This window comes from Neomonachus schauinslandi, chromosome 12, assembly GCF_002201575.2.
Source record: "Neomonachus schauinslandi chromosome 12, ASM220157v2, whole genome shotgun sequence".
NCBI classification, from domain to species: Eukaryota; Metazoa; Chordata; class Mammalia; order Carnivora; family Phocidae; genus Neomonachus; species Neomonachus schauinslandi.
Window position 1 is genome coordinate 63,114,249 of NC_058414.1, and position 20,415 is coordinate 63,134,663.

Sequence of the window (20,415 nt, forward strand, 5' to 3'; positions counted from 1 at the left end):
AGACATGTGTCAGCATTTGGGGGGTTCTGTTTGGAGTTTCTTTCAAATGTCTCTTGTCTCTTTCTGCCTAGAACAAGGAAGTGACCTGTAAGAGAGAGAAGTGCCCTGTGCTGTCGAGAGACTGTGCCCTCGCCATCAAGCAGAGGGGAGCCTGTTGTGAGCGGTGCAAAGGTGATTTATGTCTTGGCCGCCTTCTCTTCTGGCTGCTGCTTTGGCATTTTTATTTCTCTTTTTCTCACCTTCCTCTTCACTCAGCTCTTGGCTGGGGTGCAAGTGGGTGTTGGGAGGGAAGCTAGTGTCTGTGTGTGTGTGTGAGTTTGGGGAGGTTGGTAGTAACGGGGACTCTCCTAACGGAGAGGTGAAGGTTTGGTGGACATCTGCATGTTCGGTTTACTTTCTAAGGCAAGTTGCTGAAATGTGACAGAGAAGATGCAGACATGATGCCCCTGGGTGTTGGTACACACATGCGCACAGCTTATTTTGTCAAGAAGTGTCAGCCATTTTTCCAGGCTGCACGCTTGCCCTGCCTTACTCTGCCAGAGGAGTCTTTAAATTAAGCCCGAATTTTATCATTTTGGCCCCGATTAATTTTTTTTTCCTTCCAAATTGAATCAAATTTCCTTCCCTTGCCTTTGAAGCCTCTCTAAAATACCCTTACACCAACTTCATTTCCCATGGTCCTCCAGGGCATGCACTCTTTCCTGAGCATGCTGTTCGTGGTGTTGCCTCTTGGCCTCAGCTCAGGTCTCTCCTCCCCATGGGTCCACATGCTCAAGCCCCCAGCCATCACTTGTCCCTTCCCCTCCATGTTTCTGTGGCACACAGAAGTCCACAGAGGTATTTCCAATATGTGCTTTTCCTCCTTCATCACCTCATTTGCATTCAGTAAATCATTAGCTCCTCGGGGCTGGGAGCCAGGTCATAGTCTGACATCACCTAGAGTGTGTGCGGCCAGTGTCTAACAGGATGGGGCCCTCAGGGGCACCGAGAGCATCGTGGCTCGGGATGTGGGCTCTGGAGTCACACGGCCACGCCGGAATCCTGCAGTCCTGGGGTGCACAGTGTTTGCCAGAGTTCACATCCACTAGGAACCTCAGAATGTGAACTTATTTGGAAATCGGATCTTTGGAAGTATAATTAGTGAAGATCAAGTCATACTGGATGAGTGTGGCCCCAAATCCAATATGACTAGTGTCTTTACATCAAGAAGAGGAGACAGACAGACACACACACAGAGAAGACAACCATATTATGAAAGAGGCAGATATAAATACCTGGGCTCTGTTTCCTGGGACTCCGGTTCAGTTGTTCTGGGGAGGGGGCTAGGTATCCTTTTTTTATAAAAAGCTCCCAAGAGATATAGTGTGCAGTCTGGATGGGAAAACCACTAAACTAGATCTTGACCTAGTACCAGGTGATTTGTATCCCCCAGAAGAATATACACTTTTTTTTTTTTTGGATGGTGGGGAGGTTTAAAAAACCATCAGAAGAACTCTACAGATACCAGGCCAACTAAAGCCCATTCAAAAAAATGTTTTCTCAATGAAGTATAGTTGACTCACAAAGTTACATTAGTTTGAGGTGTACAGCATAGTGGTTTGCAAACTACATGTTATGCTGTGTTCACAAGTATAGCTACCGTCTCTCACCATACAAGTGTACACTATTATAGTACCATTGACTCTATTCCCGGTGTGTGCCACTCATCTCCATGACTTAGTCATTCCATAATGTTCTAAAGCCCGTTTTTAATGACAACCCACAAGTCTCCATGTTGAACAAAGATCCTGTGAACTTTTCAAAATGCACTGTTACATAAAATCCACATTTCAAGAATTAATGCCCAATTACTTATTAATAACCATGGTTGTTGTAGTAAATTATAATAATTGTTAAAAAAAATAAAAACTAAAAAAGCAAAATAAAACTCAGCAGAGGCCGAGATTAGAGTTATGCCACCACAAGCCGAGGAGCACCTGGAGTCACCAGGAGGAAGGAGAAAGCAAAGAGGGGCTCTTCCCTAGAGCTTTCAGATGAAGTGTGGCCCTGCCAACACCCTGATTTGGGGCTCCTGGTCTCCAGAGTTATGAGAGAATAAATGTCTGTTGTTTTAAGCCACCAAGCTTCTGGTAATTTATTCTGGCAGCCCAGGAAAAAGCATACACCAGCATTTCCACTTGAACAGGTGGAGACTTGGAATCTGTCTCCCCCAGTTCCCTCCTATAAGATGGGGATAATAATTGCGTTGGAGGGAATTGAATGGAAAGGTCCATTCAAAGTGCTTAACACAGTGCCTGGTGTGTAAGCATTTCTCAGTTAATGTAAGTATAGTAGGTGCTCTTTAAATACTTGTTGGGCTTGACTATAAAAAACATACCTTCCGAAGCCTTTTGGAACAGGGACAAGTAGGGTGGATGATATTTTTTCAGAGCCTTCTCAATCAACCGTTTATCTATCACCCCCTTCCTGTGAGATGGGAGTCAGATGTTTTACCCATGTGACTTCCAAGAGCTATCAATGCAAGGCCTGAAATGTTCATTTGTCAGGAATCTCCCAAGCAGATGGTCAGATAAAGTGATTCCAGTGAAAACACATTAGCAAGCCGATGTGTGTCCACGTTACTGTTGTTTCACCTTGAAGAAGCTCCTCTCTTCATTCTTTCATTTTTAAACTGCTTATTTGCCATCTTTATCTTTCCGTGATTAGCAAGGCTGCCTTGCCAGTGAGAGGCCAGTTGGCTACCACAGAACGGAGGTGTCAACGGAGGGGTCATGTGTTAAGGGAACATGCCCAAGGCTTTTGGCTCATTTCCCCATTAACTGTGATAGAGAAGGGAACTTTCTGTTGCTGTACTGTGTCACTGTCTTTCCTGCTTGTCCTGCTATTTTCTGCATCATCATTCTTGCTTGTCTCTGATTATCCTAATCTTCCAAGGGGAAGAGACACCCAAGACACATCCATTTCCTGAGTGTTCTTTTGGGCTTAAGAAGATAAGCTACTTCAAATTAAACTGGGCCCAAGAATAGACCAGCGAATTCAGTGTCCTGAGATCTCTTTCTGATAGTGGTGTCAGGCTTTTGGGGGAGATCAAAATCCCCAACCTGCCCTGAGGTGGTCCTTTGTGAGAGAGACTCATGAATGCGTCAGATTTCTCAAGCTCTGGTGGTTGATGTTAGAGTTACCTACTTCATTTTCTCTGTTTCTACTCCATCACACGGAATTTGTCTCCAGGATTTTAAGAGACACAATTGTATGTGCTCATAGCTACTGGTTTATGTTTTTCTGATCAGAATAGTAACATATGCTCATAGAAGAAGCTTTGAAAAATAGTCTGAACAGTGGGAAAGCAGAAAATAAATTTACTCATAATCCTACCACCCAGAAGTTACAATTGTTAATATTTGGTATAGTTCTTTCTGTATTTTTTCCTGTGTAAAAGTGTTAATCTAGCTAATATCTTAGAACTTATGTTGCATTATTTAAAAAAAAATTTCCACTTAACCTCAGGACATAATATCTTTTCAACTTACTTGGAAATATTGGCCCTTGATGGGTACATACGATTCTTTTTTTTTTTTTAATTTAATTTAATTTTATTATGTTATGTTAGTCACCATACAATACATCATTAGTTTTTGATGTGGTGATCTATGATTCATTGTTTTCGTATAACACCCAGTACATACGATTCTGTTGTGGGAAGGTATCACCATTCACTGGGTCATTCTCCATTTTTGGGCATCGAGGTTGTATCTTGGATTTTAGCACTGGGAAAGATTAAAGCCAAACAGCTGAAACCAAAGAGCAGGTACAGTGAAGGAAGGACGGGAAAGAGAGAATCAAGAGGAGCATTACCTGGGTAGAGAGAAAATGTTAGTGTTAACCCACAGACCATTCTGGATTTGGTTTCCAAAGGAATCTGGATGGCCCTCTCCTTAACCCTTTTGTGCCCTTTGTTCACACGGAGGGGACAACAACAAACCCTTAGTGTGCAGCAGAAATTCAGAGACAGTAGCTGTGTTTCTTGTAAGTCCTTTTCCAAACAGCGTCCTCCAGGCCAATACTGGGGGTTTTGGCTTTTCTGATTCAAGGAGGGTGACTCAGGAAGGAATCGTATTAATGAGAAGTTTGTTGATAATACTGTATTTTAGAGCAGAGTGATGTTTAGGCAAGATTGTCTCAGGGTCAAATAATTTTGATCAGATCAGGGAATAATAGGCAATTAATTTTCCTTAGCAAAGAAATGGAGCGTCTGGTTTTGGATGAGTTAACGCATGGTAAGCAGAGAGCTGATGGACTTAATTCATCTGTATTTTGAAGGGCATTTACATTCAGGGGTACCACCTAAGTCTCATTCTAAAGTTGCTCACCAAACAGATTAGGCCACAGTGTGGTCAGGCCTGTTGGAGAGGTGAGCGCAACACGTATCCGACCTGGTGGAATGGGTGGAGGGTGTGGACCTACCAGGCTTCCCAGCAGAGAGAGCCCTTCTGGAAGAGCTTTCTACCATCAGCAGGCATGCAGGAAGGTGAAATCCAGCATTGCTAACTGGGTGAAGCAGTAGTGAAAGCTGACTAGCTGCTTTGACTTTCCTTGAGCGTTGTTTTTTGTCTGTCCTTTCTCCTACCTGAGGGAATCATGAGTGTAAGCAGTGATTCTCAAAATGCAGTGGACTGCAGAATCACCTGTTAAATGTAGATTCCTGGGCCTTGCCCCCTAATAATAATAGTAACTGAGATCATCATATTCTTCATCAAAATAACAGCAGCTACTACAGGTAATCCTTACTCAGAGCCAGGCATGAAATCCCCACAGCTTAGTGAGGTACATACTATCATAGCCCCATTTTGCAAATGAAAAAATGGTAGCACTGAGAGGTTTAGTGACTTCCCCAAGGTCACAGAGCTAGAAAACGATGGAGATGGGGCACAGAGTGTGGTCTCACCAGGAGGCTTGCAGGCCTGCTGTATCAGAAGCCCTGGGCCTGGGTCCCTGAGTCTACATTTCCAGGTCTCCACTGGGCCTCTCATGGAGGCTGAGGCTTGAGAACCACTGCTACCAGATGAAGAAAGGACAGGAGGACAGAGGGTGAGCCTTCTTCTTCTTCTTCTTCTTTTTTTTTTTTAAAGATTTTATTTATTTACTCATGAGAGACAGAGAGAGAGAGAGAGGCAGAGGGAGAAGCAGGCTCCCAAGGAGCAGAGAGCCCGATGCGGGACTCGATCCCAGGACCCTGGGATCATGACCTGAGCCGAAGGCAGACGCTTAACCATCTGAGCCACCCAGGCGCCCAGAGGGTGAGCCTTCTTGATGAAGGAATGAGAACCACATACTTACAGGCTGTTGGTTGATATCTACTCTGATCAACACATCTTCGAGGTGAAAAACCTCCTTGCCCTTTGTAGCTGTGAGGCCATTGTGTTTCTCTGACTCTATGTCCCCTTCTTTTTGGAAATTATATATTACTACAATGATGGTGTAAGAGATAAAGTAAAATAGATAATGACCACGAAAATATAACTCAAATGTTGAAGTACTGGTGAATGTTTATCAAAATTTGTTCCCAGTTATTCAGTTGTGTAATAAGTGGGGGAGAGCTCGATGGTTAACCAGAACTGGTTACCCATCTCCCATCATTCGTTGGGACTTTTCTCTCTTCCTCTTTCCCTTTCTAGCGTAATTATATAATTTTAACTTCAGTTTGATACCTGCTACATTAATACATTATCATACCAAAAAATTTAAACAAGAGGGAAAAAAAGTCTTATTTGAACTACAAAAATACACTCTTCTCAGAAATAACAACTCTTACCAATTTATTGGGTCTTTCCCAGACCTTCTTCAGTTTATTACGTATTTATTCACACACATATATGCATATACATACATACGTAATTTCGTATGTATGGTTTTATTTTTACATAAATGGAATTAAATGTTACATAATCTTTTACAGTTTGCTTTTTAAAAGTATTTCAACAATAGTAGGACTTAGGAAGTTTCCCGTGCCAGTTCATGCTTTTTAACCCTTATATGGATTCCAAAGCATACATGTACAGTAATTTATGTAACATCTCCCCACTGATAGATGTTTAGATTTTTGGTTTTTTGCTAAGAAGGGAACCAGCTTGCCATGACTGTTGTGCACACATGTGTATATTTCTTAAGGACAGAAACCTGGAACCCAATGTGCCATGGGGGAGGTGTGCAAATGTTCAGTTGAAAAGGACGTTACTCGGGGCGCCTGGGTGGCTCAGTCATTAAGTGTCTGCCTTCGGCTCAGGTCATGGTCCCAGGGTCCTGGGACTGAGCCCCACATCAGGATCCCTGCTCAGTGGGAAGCCTGCTTCTCCCTCTCCCACTCCCCCTGCTTGTGTTCCCTCTCTCGCTGTGTCTCTCTCTGTCAAATAAATAAAATCTTTAAAAAAAAAAAAAAAAAGAAAAGGACATTACTTGGTGGGCTCCAAAAGAGGCAAGCCTTTTCCAAGGCAGTTCCATTCCTATTCCCCTCACAGTTTTTAGGCCCTTTCTTCCTGAGAGGTGATGGGCGAGAGGAGGCAGAGTGAGTGTTACACATGGCAACATTTAGACATGTTGGCTACCTTCGCCTTCAAATCTTGCCTCTGCCCCTCCTGCTGATTCCTCATTTTAGACTGCTACATGGACACTCGTATCCCCCTTCTTCCCTCGTATCCCTGGATACGAGAAGGGACTCGTATCCAGAAGTCCCTTCTGGACTTCCTCCCCTAGTACAGGGGATATTTTCCTTCCCCTTTCTGTGGTTTGGTGAGAAATGGTAGCAAGTGTGAAGACCCTAGCTGAGGGCTATCAATTGCTTTCGTGCTTTTCAGCGTATTCTAGAAAGCACTGACAATTGTCAACAAGTTAAGACTCGAATGATACTATTTTCAAAGAGTTTGGCCCAATGCTGGCAAACTGCAGTTTGGAATTGACTAAATTTAGAACAGAGGCTAGATAAAGAAAGGGGGAAATGTTTTCCTTGCCTCATATTTCTAAGAATGATCTTTCAATAAGAAATACCATTATTGGTATCTTTGTCATCCTACTCATCAAATGTAGTCCGCATTTGAAGCATTTGAAAGTGCTCTGAGGTTATCATTTTTTGTTTTGATACTTCTAATATGTGGAAAGTATGGAGAGGAGAAGGCATATTATTAGCTCATTCTTTCTTGGACTGTCTCTTAAAGAAGTTTGGACCACATAAAAATCCTATATTATGCAATGTCTATGTTTGTGCCCATATTTTATTCTATGTGCACTATCATATATTTGGCCACTTCTGTAATTAGTGTTCATAGCTTATTTATGATTATGTGGGGCCTAATTTCATTCCTTTAAATAGTTACAGATGTTTATATTTATTGGATCTTGGTCTTTATGATCATGACCATTCTTTAAGGGTCTTGACAAGTTATTCCCATTCTTTGTTTGAGGCCAGGCTGCTGATGAGGAACACACATTCCTGATGATGTTATTCCTATAGGAAAACACAATCTTTTATACATGGATCACCTTCCAGTGTGATTAAAAGTGGAACCTGCTTGTATCTCCCAAGAGCTCTGACTCCGAGGCTTCTAACAGCCATGGGCTTTGCCTTTCCAGTTAGTGTCCTTGACCCTCTGTGGGTAGTGAGCTGTGGAATTGAAGATTAGTTTTCAGACCTTAGGCTCGCTATTATCTTCAGAGTAGTAGTCCCGAAGGGACTTGTTTTCCCACCATGCAGGATACTGTGTTAGTTGATTTACACTCACCACTTAGTGCTCACAGCAGGGAGGTAATTTCTATCTTTCTCATTTTACATATGAAGTAACTAAGGGCCTAGAGAAGTTAAATCATTCATTTGCCAAGGTGTCAGTGACCCACGGCTCAGCCAGAGAGTGTCCATGCCCTCAAGAACTTTGCTCTACCGAGGAGCAGAGGGATAGTGTCCAGTGGGGATGTTTTATAGAGAAGGTAAGCCAGAGTGAAGGGAAGGAGGACCGCCCATGCGCAAGGGACTGGGGAGTGTTGCAGGGAAGGCTTTCTAGAAGGGGCGGCTCACTTGCATGAACAAGGAGTTCATCACATCCAAAGAGGGCTATTCAAGGGAAAGCTCCCAGGTGAAGGTCATGGTACACACAGAGACATGAAATAGTTCTTAGACATTATCTGCCACTCATCATCATTTAGGGAACTTGATAAAATGCCAGTTTCTGGGATTTCCTTTAGACCTACTGAATTAAAACAAATCTGGCATAAGTTTTTGTTGATTTGTTGATTGTTTGGGGGAGGGAGAAGGGATCAGATAAAAATGTAATAGAATCCTATCATGGCTTCGACTTATTTTCCTCTGAAAAACATGTTGCTATTGAAAAGGAAGTTGTAGGATAGATCTGCTTCCAGACGGAAATATCAAAATTAATATTTTCAGAAGAATTCTTAGAAAGGTTGTGTGTGGGGGCGCCTGGGTGGCTCAGTCGTTAAGTGTCTGCCTTCGGCTCAGGTCATGATTCCAGGGTCCTGGGATCGAGCCCCGCATCGGGCTCCCTGCTCCGCGGGAAGCCTGCTTCTCCCTCTCCCACTCCCCCTGCTTGTGTTCCCTCTCTCACTGTCTCTCTCTCTCTGTCAAATAAATAAAATCTTTAAAAAAAAAAAAGAAAGGTTGTGTGTGTGTGTGTTGTGTGTATGTGTGCATGCACGTGTGCATTTGTGTTCCTGTTTGCTTCAATTAGGTTGCTTATATGTTTCATTCATTTATCCAACAAGTATTTACTGATCTACATGCCAGGTATTTATGGGATGGCACAGCTTACCAGATTGTTTTTAACTGTTATGAAGTCAAAATATTCCTTAAAACAGAAAAGTAAGTAAATTATAACTAGTTCTTCTCAAGCAGGTATTTCAGTGTACTTCTGAGATTATTTTATGTTAAAGGGGTTATAAATTTCATCCAAATAGCCTAACAAGAGGGCAAAGATTAATCTAATTTGAAAAAACTCAATATTGTTTGATGAAAACAAATGAGATCATTGAGAGACAAACACGGTTTTGGCAGCTTTTCTGTATTTACTTGGACTTAGACTCACCCTTTAATTTGGGGTTCTTTCATGAACAATAATGTATTTGTTATCTGAATGTATGTTTTTTATTAGTGGATTGTAAATGAATAAGGTGTGTTTCCAACATTTATGGGTCAAATTCCATCCTTTTTTTTAATATAGAACATGAAATATTAATTGTCTGCAATACTTTGATGAGAGATATAAGAGAATAATCTTTCATTTGTCAAGTGGGATTTATTTTCCACAATCTTCCTGGTCTTTGATTTCTCTGTGCTTTGTCTTATTTTTCTATGGGTCGTGATCCCATGGGTTGCATTTTTTTTTAATAGTTTAACTTTTATATTTGATTTAAAAAATATCCTATAATGTTTCATGAAATGAAAGGAAAGAGGCAAAATATAAATATTTGCATACTGATTTCTAAAATCAGGCCAACAATCCTGGGCTCTGATAAATAAAGATTGGAGAGCGCAGCATGCATGGAGAATTTTAAGGGGGATTGGGCTCATTTATATAGACCAATTACTGACCAAAGTAAAAGGGAACTATGAATAATGGTAAAAGATTGAACATTATTAACTATAGGCTGCCTTTATATAATACGAGGTCATGAATAAGGGCTTCTTTTCAGTGCTGTTTGGAGAGTGACCTGGAAGATGACCATGCTTTTTATAATACTGCTTTGTGGCTGTTTGGAGGGAGGCAGCTGCTTACCATATAATAGGAATGAATGTTAAAAAAAAAAAAAACTTATTTAAAAATAGTCACCCTCCCTATGTTGACAAATTGTCCTATTGTTTAAACATTTTGAGTTGGAAAGGCTGTTAGCCATGTGCAAATCTGGTTGTTTGCTTTTAACCAAAGTTCTTTTGGCAGTCCTAAGGGTGCATTGATTGTTGCCTAAACGAAAGAGTGGCTCTTTCCTCAACCTGTTTTCCTTTCTTTTAGACATGATCAAATTCTTTGGTAATGATTATATGTGATTTGCCCAGATACAATTTGCCCCAGCTTTCACATCCCAAATAAGGAATGAGCTGTCCTCAGGTTAATGCTCCAACGGTCATTTAAACTATACTGTGAACTATAGTTAGAGAAGATTTTGGAAGGAATGACAAATCCCAATCTTTAGGTTTTATAGATATTTTTATATTTAGCCCCAAGGGAATGGTTATTATTACTCTGATTTAACAGATTGGGAAACTGATGCTTAGGGATATGAAGTGATGTTGTTGAAGATCCCACAGTTGTTGAGAGGTGGGGGAGGGGACTTAGATTCCCAGTGCTCCTATTCCTGGTATCACACTGCGTGTGAGATAAGGAGGGGGGAGGAGAGACCTGGAGAATCAGGAGGGCTCCAGAAATAAAGGAGAGAGAGCCATACTGACCTCGATTTTTTCTTTGCCTTGCCATACCCCTTCTCCCTCCATGGGCTTTTATAGTCTGGGTTAGCCTGCAATTTCAGAGGAAAAATGTGGGCAGAGGAGTTTTGTGGAGGTGATTGAAAACAACATGTGGCTTAGGAGGCGGTGGCTTTTCTTACAAACTGACATTTTTTCGGAACCCCTAACTTAACCGTTTTTTCCTCCTTAGTATCCATGACTGTTTATACGGCAGCAGTGCTCCCGTGAGACAATTTAGATGAGCTTTAGTCCTTTGTATGTATGTATGTGCTTGCTTTCTTATTAGATGAGCTTTAGTCCTTTGTATGTATGTATGTGCTTGCTTTCTTAAAATATTTTTAATAGAGAATGGATTCATACAATTAAAACTACACAAAGCATCTAAGGTCACAGTAAGGCTTTCTCCCCCTCTTCACTCTGACCAGCTGGTACCTTTTCCTGGAGATAACCATTTACCAGATTCTTGGGGATCCTTCCAGAGCCAGCTTCTGCATACTGTGTGTGTGTGTGTGTGTGTGTTTCATTTTCAACCAAACGAAAGTATCCATTAGTTTTACTTCTAGCAGTTTTAATGCTGAGACCCTAACATGTCACTTAAAACATCCCGAGAAATTGCCTTGCTTTGAAAAACATTCCACCATTGAGCTACTCAATTCCAGGGCCACTGTTATTTTTACCATGATTTTGAGCTTAGGAGAATTTCTGATATGTTTCTTGATGAAAGTTGTTAGATTAATGGAATGCCTGCATATATATTTTAACTTTATGTACTATTACTAATTTTATCTACTCAGCCCCAGAAATTTGAGTGGGGGTTGTTTATAGGTTTTTAAAGACAGGAAAAAAAAATAACAAATAACTAGAGGGCTTTATTTTTCTCCCTCTTTTTCTCTAACTGAAAAAAGATGTATAAAATGTTATATTTCATAGATTGTTTTTCCATAATATAAACCAGGCTATTTTGGCATTTAAGTAAAAATGACCCTATTTGTTTAAAAAAATCTTGTTAACATTAAAATCATACTTCACAAAAATCTGTTTTAGTTGTTAAAACTAGTAAGAAAACATAAAACAGATCAGCTTTCCCTGTCAGATTTGTCCCAACCCATTTATTCAGGGCTTCTGTTTTTTTTAAATTCTGTAAGATTTTTGGAAGGCAATTTAAGTGAAGAGTTTGTGGTTGTCTTTAAGTTAGAAGATTAGATTTCCAAGGCTTGCTGCTGGCTTGGATGCATCAGTTTTCACTTTTCTAAAGTGGGCAACTTGAGGATGTTCTCATTGTGGTGGAGGAGGCTGGTGGCCCTGGTCTCCCTTTTGTATCATAGGCAAAGTGCTTTAATCAGGTATGGGTCTGACAGCTGTATTAGAACACAGGTGTTCTCACCATTCAGCTGATGCACGGTCTATTAAGTGTCTATTGGTACATAACAAGTAATGACAAATGTAGTGGCCTAAAATAACACTCGTTTATTATTTTATAGTTTCCGTGGGTTAGGCTTCTGGTCATGGCTTAGTTGGGTCTCACAAATCTGCATTCAGGGTCAGCCAGGGCTGGGGTCTCATCTGAGGTTCAAGGTCATCTTCTAAGCTCATGTTGTTAGAATTTAGTTCCTTGCAGCTATAGAATGGCTTGCTTCTTCAAGGCCAGCAGGAGAGCATCTCTCTGACCTATCGACCCTTTTAAAGGGCTCATTTAGGTCATGCCTACTCGGGATAATCTCTCTTTTTAATAACTCAAAGTCAAACCGATTAAGAATGTTAATTACACCTGTAAAATCTCTTTATCTTTGCTAGGTGAGATAACCTAATCATGGGAGTGCCATTCATCACATTCACACGTCTTGCCCACAGTCAATGGCAGGGGATTACACAGGTGGATATATCAGGGAGTAGAAATCTTGGGGTCCATCTTAGAATTCTAACACCCATACTCAGAGCAGTTCTGAGATGCATGGCAAGTAGAAGCATCTATGGAGAATGGTGCTTAGAGCTAGAAGATAGCCTACAGATCGTGTCGCACACTGTAAGTGCTAACAAATGCTGACTCTTGGCTGTTCTCTCTCCTCCTCTGGTCTGATGGCCACCAAGCCCTGCAAGGTCCAGTTCCTGCTTAACCTCTATCCTTCTCTTGTTCTGGACTTCTCCAGATAGAAGACCTTTTATCGTTTCCCTGTGTTCTGTGCCCACTTCCTGCCATGGGGCTTTGCACATGCTGTTTCCTCTGCATGGACTGCTTTTCCATCCAATGTCATCTAGTCAACCTGTACCCTTTCTTCAGTTCTCACTTTAGGCATCACTTCCTTGACTCCACAGCCACTTGCCATAAAATTAAGTATCCCTCCTTCTTAAGAGGAGGCACAATTGTGATTTAACATTTTGATTTTCCATAATGCCTACTAAACTGGATGCTCTGTGAGGGCAGCGACTCTAGTATTCTCAGCTGTGATCACTGCCTGGCACACAGGGGTGGCCTACTGAATATATGTTGGAAAAACGGGAGTAGGAGGAAGATAGGAAAATTTGGACCAAATTTCAGTCTTCCCTAGTTAGTACTCATAAAGTCAACTGCATATTTAGTGTATTACTATTGAGTCATATGCATCTTAACACATCTTAAGTCCTTTTGGAATTCTGCATGGCTTAAAACAGTTGAGTAAGAATTCGAGGGAGAGAATAACAATGTATAAACAGGAATGAAAAATGGCTGAATGTTTATAAACTAGTCCCAGATTCCTGATACTTTACTGTTTCTTCACTGAATTCCATAGAGGTTAAAACAAGTCCTTAAAATCACCAACACCTCTGTGTATTTTTATGTGGTACTGACTGTAGTGTGTTTCAGTGTTAACAGACTTGGTGATAACCTCAATGTAATTTTTGGTAGCTCTTTCCTTGTCTTGTGCAAAGTTACCCAATAGTACTATGCAATGATGACTTCAGATTTCCTAGTGACCATCAATTTTATATGATTATCTGCTTCCTTTTATCACAATGTATAGAACACACCTCTAATTTGGCTTTGAGTTTTCTGTAGCCACTCTTAAAACTATTCTGTGACTGCTTGTAACTTGCCCACCATGAAGAGTAAGACCTCTCTGCACTTGAAGATGATTTTCCCCCTCTCCTGTCTTATATTTCACTATAGGAATGAAATCATAGTGATGCTTATCATCTGAAAATGTCTTGGAATCCAAACACTCTGATCTCCTCTGGGGCTTCGAATGGCATTGTTTCATGGAGGGTATCAGACCAAGAAAAGAAATAAAGTGAGGGTTTCTGAGTGGAGAGTTGGGGTGCATCATTAGAAACTACAGGAGAGAAATGATTTGACACAGAAGCCCCCAACGCCTGTCCAGCTTCTCTTTCATTTGCTGCTTAAGTTTGGCAACTGCAAAATTGAAAGTATGTCTATATGTGTATCTCTTTATGAAGATGCATGAATGTACATGCATCTCTTTTTTATTTTAAAAATGATCATCATGTAGCAATTATAACCATTCTTATTGGGCCTTGATCAGAGATTACTCTATCTTCAGAAAAAAACTGGTACTTTTTTTCTTTTGAGATCAAATGTTCTAGGTTCTCTTTTTGAGAGGAAGCTCATCTTGAGAGCTAATATGTATTTGCCTTAGAAATCTGTCTGCTGCAGAGGCTGACATTTAGCAGTACTGATGATAATGAAGGTGAACGAAGTACATTGGTATGTCCATGAACTCTAGTGCATCCTTCACTCAGATGAGCTTATTTACACTGGAGCCAGCTAATTATGTTTCTAGTAGCTTGGTGGTTAAAGGGCTCAAGATGTTTATCTGCAGACATGCTTGGGCATTGACCAGCTGATGTTTACCACATGAGGCAGCCCTCTGACTACCTGAGAATGTCTGGGCATTCTCTTGAGCCCTACCTGGGGCAGGCAGAGGGATCAGATTTAAAAATGCACTTTGAGTTTTTGATGTTTTGGGTTCTGGGGGCTGTGGTATGGCCACCTTGATGAGGCCGAGAAGGCAAAGGTAACAGCCTGAAACGTCCAGAAGCAAGCCCACATTGAGGAGCTAAATGCAAAAGCCAGGGTAATATTTTCAGGCATCTAGACAAGGAAATTCTGTGCTCTGAGGCGTGTGGATTAGAGGATAGGCATAGAAATTGTCAGTCATTTGAAGAATGAAGTGAAAGAGGACTAGACTTGGAATTAGATGCAGAATCAGTTCCCAGCTCTGTCACTTCTAGTTACTTGACCCTTGCCAAGCCACCTCTTTCTGGGCCTTGGTTTTGTCTTCTGTAAAACACAGAGGTCCTGAGCCTAGGTGTGCCTCAGCATTGCCAGGGCTGATAGGAGATATTCAGATTCTTCCAGACCAAATGAATCATAATTTCCAGTGAGTGAGGCCTAGACATCTGTATTCTTTTTTTTTTTTTTTATTGTGGTACAACATATATAACATAATTGCCATTTTTAAATGTATACTTTGGTGGCATTAAATGTGTTTGCATTGTTGTGCAACCATCACCACTGTCCATTTCAAGAACTTTCTCATCATCCCAAGCTAAACTCATCCCCACTAAATAGTAACTCCCTATTCTCCCTTCCCGGCCCCCAGTAACCTCTATTCTACTCTCTGTCTCTGTGAATTTGCCTCTTCCAGATACCTTGTAGAAGTGGAATCATACAACATTTGTCCTTTTGGAACTGGCTTATTTCACCTAACATAGTATCTTCAAGGTTCATTCGTGTTGTAGCATGTATCATAATTCCATTCCTTTTTGAGGCTGAATAAGAATTCATTGTGTGCATATAATATCTTTTGTTTATCTATTCACCCAGCAGTGGACATTTAGATTGTTTCCACTGGGTATCTGTAATCTTAATTAGCCCCCATGTGGTTCTGATGTTCAACAGGCTTGGAAGACCCTGGAATTAATGTTCTTTTGGATAAATTCTGGTTTGTATATAGGAAAAGGCTTAGAAGGAGGGCCAGATATAATGTCATAAGTGAAAAGATGTGACTATGGTGTTCTTAAATTACTTATCTAGGTACATAGAATCAACAGCATAACCTCTGATGCCAACGAAATGCCCTAAACTCTAGCCAAATGTTCATGGTCTGTACTTGGGAAAAGAAGCAGCTTCACAGACCCAATAGCCTCCAAAGTTAAAATACATAGTTCACAGTGGTGTGTGGGAGTACTTATCTTCCTAACAAAGAGTTCAGGGACATCATGTTGGTAGTTCAAAATTGACCGTGGTGGGAGTATTTACACCTTGGAAATTGGAACACCCTACAAAATCAGGGCTTTTCCCTTTTGTAGAGCTGATTATTAAACATTAGCAGCACACCACTGACTACATGGCAGGTGTTCAGTATTTTTCTTCTTTTTAACAAATACCACTAACAAAAGAAACACATTTTAAAAGATAAGCCTTTGTTGACAGGCTAAAACCCAGAAATCCACAGTTTTAGGGTTTAGGAAGTGCAGGTGATTGATAGAGCTCCCATTCAGCCCCTCTCCTTAAACTCTGTGCTGGATGAGGTGCGTGTTTCTCTGTTGGTGGCGATTTCTCCTCAGCCTTCTTCAAGTATGATCATGTCCATCAGTGACTGCTTTTCTTGTCAGATATCTGGCAATCTCTTCTACAGCTTCTGCCCATAGGTGAAGGTCTTTTTCAATTTTGTCCTGTTTTTAGAGAGAAGCTGAATTTTTCTCTTTAATGCCCTTATCTACCCATGTTTCAAATGTAAGGAAGACCTCCCTCAGTTTTCGTGGCATGAGATCAGAGGGGGGCCACACACAGCCTCCCAGACGACTCTACGAATATGTTTGGGCTGTTTAATCATACACCTTTTCTGCTGGCCACACAGTCCTAAAATCATCCTACTCAAATGAAGCTCAGCTCAAACCTTCTAAAAAAGAGCCCAGGTAAAAGAGATGGCAGATAAGAAGAAAAAGATGGGCTGTAGGAATATGCATTTTTATGACCCCCACCCCTAACCCCCAAGGGATGCCCTTAGTCCTTGGACTGCTCTTTGACAAATACTTTCTAGAAGTGTAATTGGCAAACACAGGCAGGCTTCATCCAGCAGGGGAGAGGCTCCTAGGTGATGTGTGCATCAAGCCTGATTTTCCCATATAAACAATTTTTTAAATGGTATAAAAAGGGGCATGATCAAAAAGGGTATTTTGTAAACATAGACAAGCTTATTCCAAAATTTATATAAAAAGGCAAAAGACTTAGAATAACCAAAACAATTTTGAAAAACAAGAGTAAAGGGGGGAAATCAGTCTACCCATTTTCAAGACTTATAATATAGCTGCAGTAATAAAGACAATGTGGTATCGGCGGAGGGATAGACATATACGTCAATGGAACAGCATGGAAAGCCCAGAAATAGACTCATACAAAATGGCACAACTGACTTTTGACAAAGGTGCCAAGGCAATTCAATGGAAGAAGACTGACCCTTTCAACATCTGGTGCAGGAAGAATTAGACACGCACAGGCAAAAAAATGAACATGATCTAAACCTCATATGTTATACAAAAATTAATTCAAAATTGATCATGAACTTCAATGTGAAACACAGAACTATAAAACATGTATAAAAAGCACATAGGAGAAAATCTGTAGGACCTAGGGTTGGGCAAAGAGATTTTTAGATTTGACACCAAAAGCACTGTCCACAAAATGGAAAAATTGATAAATTAAACTTCAGTAAACATTTTTGCTTTGGGGAAGGCCTTGTAAAGAGAACAAAAAAATCTAATTAGAAAATGGGAAAGAGATAGGAGGAGGTGTTTCACCATATTGCATACGCAGATGGCAAGAAAGCACATGAAAAGATACTCAACATCATTAGCTGTTAGGAAAATTCAAATCAAAACCACAGCAAGATATTACGACTCACCTATCAAAATGGCTAAAGAAAAAATAGCACGATTAAACCAAATGCTGGTGAAGATGTAGAAAATCTCTTACATATTGCTCATAAAAATATCAAATAATTCAGCTACTCTGAACATGAGTATAATGGTTTATAGAACTAAATATACACTTACCATATAACCTAGCAATTGCTCTCTTGGGCAATTCCAGTAAAATGAAAACCATTGTGAACCTCAAAACTCTGTACAGAAATGTGCACAGCAGCTTTAATCATAATAGGCAAAACCTGGAAGCAACCCACATGTTCTTCAGTGGGTGAATGGTTAAACAAACTGATATATCTGTACCGTGGAATACTATTCTGCAGTAAAAAGGAATAAGGTATTGATCCATGCAAAAACTTCTTGGATGGATGTCAAAACAATTATTCTGAAAGAAAAGAGCCAATCTCAAAAGGCTGCATACTGTATGATTCCATTTATATAACATTCTTGAGTAACAAAATTAGAGGCGGATAGCTGATGAGCAGTTGTCCAGGCTTAGCATGAAGACTACAAGTGGAATGAGTATACTAATAAATGAATAGCCTGAGAGGCCTTTGTTGTGATAATACAGTCCTGAATGTTTGCTGGTTACACAAAGATGCACATGTGATAAAACTGCATAGATACACACACACACACACACATAAGTACATGTAAAGCCAGTAAAATCTGAATAGGCTCGGTGGACTGCACCAGAGTCCATTCCTGTTTTTGATATTGTATTATAGCTAAGCAAGATGTTAATATTGGGGGAGGCTGGGTGAAAGGTGCATGGAAAAATATTTTTTTGTATCTTCCTGAAAATCTGTAATTATTTCAAAATAAAAAGTAAAAGAAAAATGGGGGTGATAGGATATTTCCGACAATTTTTCTGCAATAAGCCCTAAACATCCTATTTAATCAACCATAAAGGTTACATCTGTGTAATATGCTTCCCAAAGTGTAAAAATCATGCAGTGCAATTCATTAATCACACAGATGGCATTTCATATGTGTGTTGTAAATAACTCATTTCTTCTTCGTGCTAGTCAAAGAGATTTTCACTGATGTCCTTGAAATTACTGTGGGGAAACTGAGGGTTCCATTCACTGCTCTTTGTGGCCACCATAATTTATCCTATGAGGTTGTTAGTATTTGGCTGTCTTCAAATAAATCTCATCTTCTTAGATTGCTGCTGTGTGCCCCAAACTGTGAAACATGTTGCCGTTTTGAAAAATGCATGAATCCAACCTTAGATGTTTGAATTTGATCTTTTGATCCCTTATTATTTGTTGCTTCAAAAAGCCTAAAGCATGGCATGATTGGTAGCCCAAGGTAAAGACTTTCAGAACAGAGTTTCAACATAGACCCACAAAATCGGGTCTTGCCTCTTCAGCCACAAAACCTGCATTTTACTTTATAATATTAGTTTTTAGACATCACTGGAACATGATTTTAAAGTATCACCAAATCATGTCATGTTCCCCAGGGGTATCATTTTTACTTTTGAAGCTGCCATGTTCTAAGCTTCCTCTATGCGCCTGGCAGTAACCAAATAATGAATGGAACATGGATTTTGGAGCAAGATAAAAAGAATGACTGTATGACCTGGACAAAGCAATTTAGCTCTTCTTGATTTCTCATTTAAAGAACTAGGAGTAAAATTTTCTGTCCTAGAATTCTTTTTGTGAGGATAAAATGAAATCACATGTGAAAACTCCCAAGTACAGTGCCTCACCTGTAATAATTATGCAGTGATTTTTCTTTTCTCTGTTCTTTCCTTTTCTCTTGTTGGAGGATTCTTTATTAATATTTCTGAAAATATTTTTTGGAACCCACCTTTGGAAATGACCTCTAGTGACATTTTGCCTGCCCACAGTAGAAAACCAGTCTGATAACTTCACAGGACAGTCTCTCCTGGTTTTTATTCTTTTTCCATTTTTGCTCCTTATGAGATCCACTCAGTTCTTTCTCCTTTGCCTACTGAGGAGCTATAGGTATTGGCTGTTTAACAATGGGGTGTTGAAGATGGAAGGGCTGGCCGGCCATTGCAGTGCCAATTCAGCCAAGAGGGAGAAGCATTCCCATGTTCAGAAGAGTTTATGGTATCTTGTTTGCAAATATCTTCTTCCATTCCATAATTGCAGTACTAGGTATTTACCCCAAAGATACAGATGTGGTGAATCGAAGGGGCACCTGCACCCCAATGTTTATAGCAGCAATGTCCACAATAGCCAAACTGTGGAAAGAGCCAAGATGTCCATCGACAGATGAATGGATAAAGATGTGGTATATACAGACAATGGAATATTACTCAGCCATCAGAAAGGATGAATACTTACCATTTACATCGATGTGGATGGAACTGGAGGGTATTATGCTGAGCGAAATATGTCAATTAGAGAAAGACAATTATCATATGGTTTCACTCATATGTGAAATATAAGAAACAGAGCAGAGGACCATAAGGGAAGGGAGGAAAAACCGAATGGAAGTCATCAGAGAGGGAGACAAACCATGAGAGACTCTTAACTATAGGAAACAAACTGAGGGTTGCTGGAGGGGATTTGGGTGGGGGGTGGGGTAATTAGGTGATGGGCATTAAGGAGGGCATGTGATGTGATGAGCACTGGGTGTTATACGCAACTGATGAATTATTGAACTCTACATCTGAAACTAATGATGTACTATATGTTGGCTAATTGAATTTAAATAAAAAAAGAGTTTATGGTAAGAACAGATCAAATGCAGGAGTGATGGGTGATGTGGCTCATATAAAAAAGTTGTTGCAAACATTTCTCTCCCTTAATGCATTGCATATTTCCTTTATTGTATTAATTACACTAAAAGTTTGAAAGCATATTTTATTGCATAGAAGCCTAATTTATTTGTGGCTCACAGAATCTGTTTTATTACCTTAATATCAATGCCAGATATTGTATATATTATAATCTTATGAACTTATGAGACTGGTTCTGTAAGCCACAATTTCCTCACTTTATAATCTCCAATAAACACATAGATTAGAAATCCATGTAAGTCATGTGGAG

General features: G+C 40.2%; 1 protein-coding gene across 1 annotated transcript in view; it reads left to right on the plus strand.

The window, feature by feature from the left end:
• The window catches only part of BMPER (BMP binding endothelial regulator), a 243,759-nt gene that overhangs the window by 28,807 nt on the left and 194,537 nt on the right, over positions 1–20,415 (plus strand). Inside the window, exon 3 of the mRNA XM_021699372.1 lies at positions 72–171. Within this exon, the coding sequence (XP_021555047.1) occupies positions 72–171 (100 nt within the window). The remainder of the gene's footprint in view (positions 1–71; positions 172–20,415) is intronic.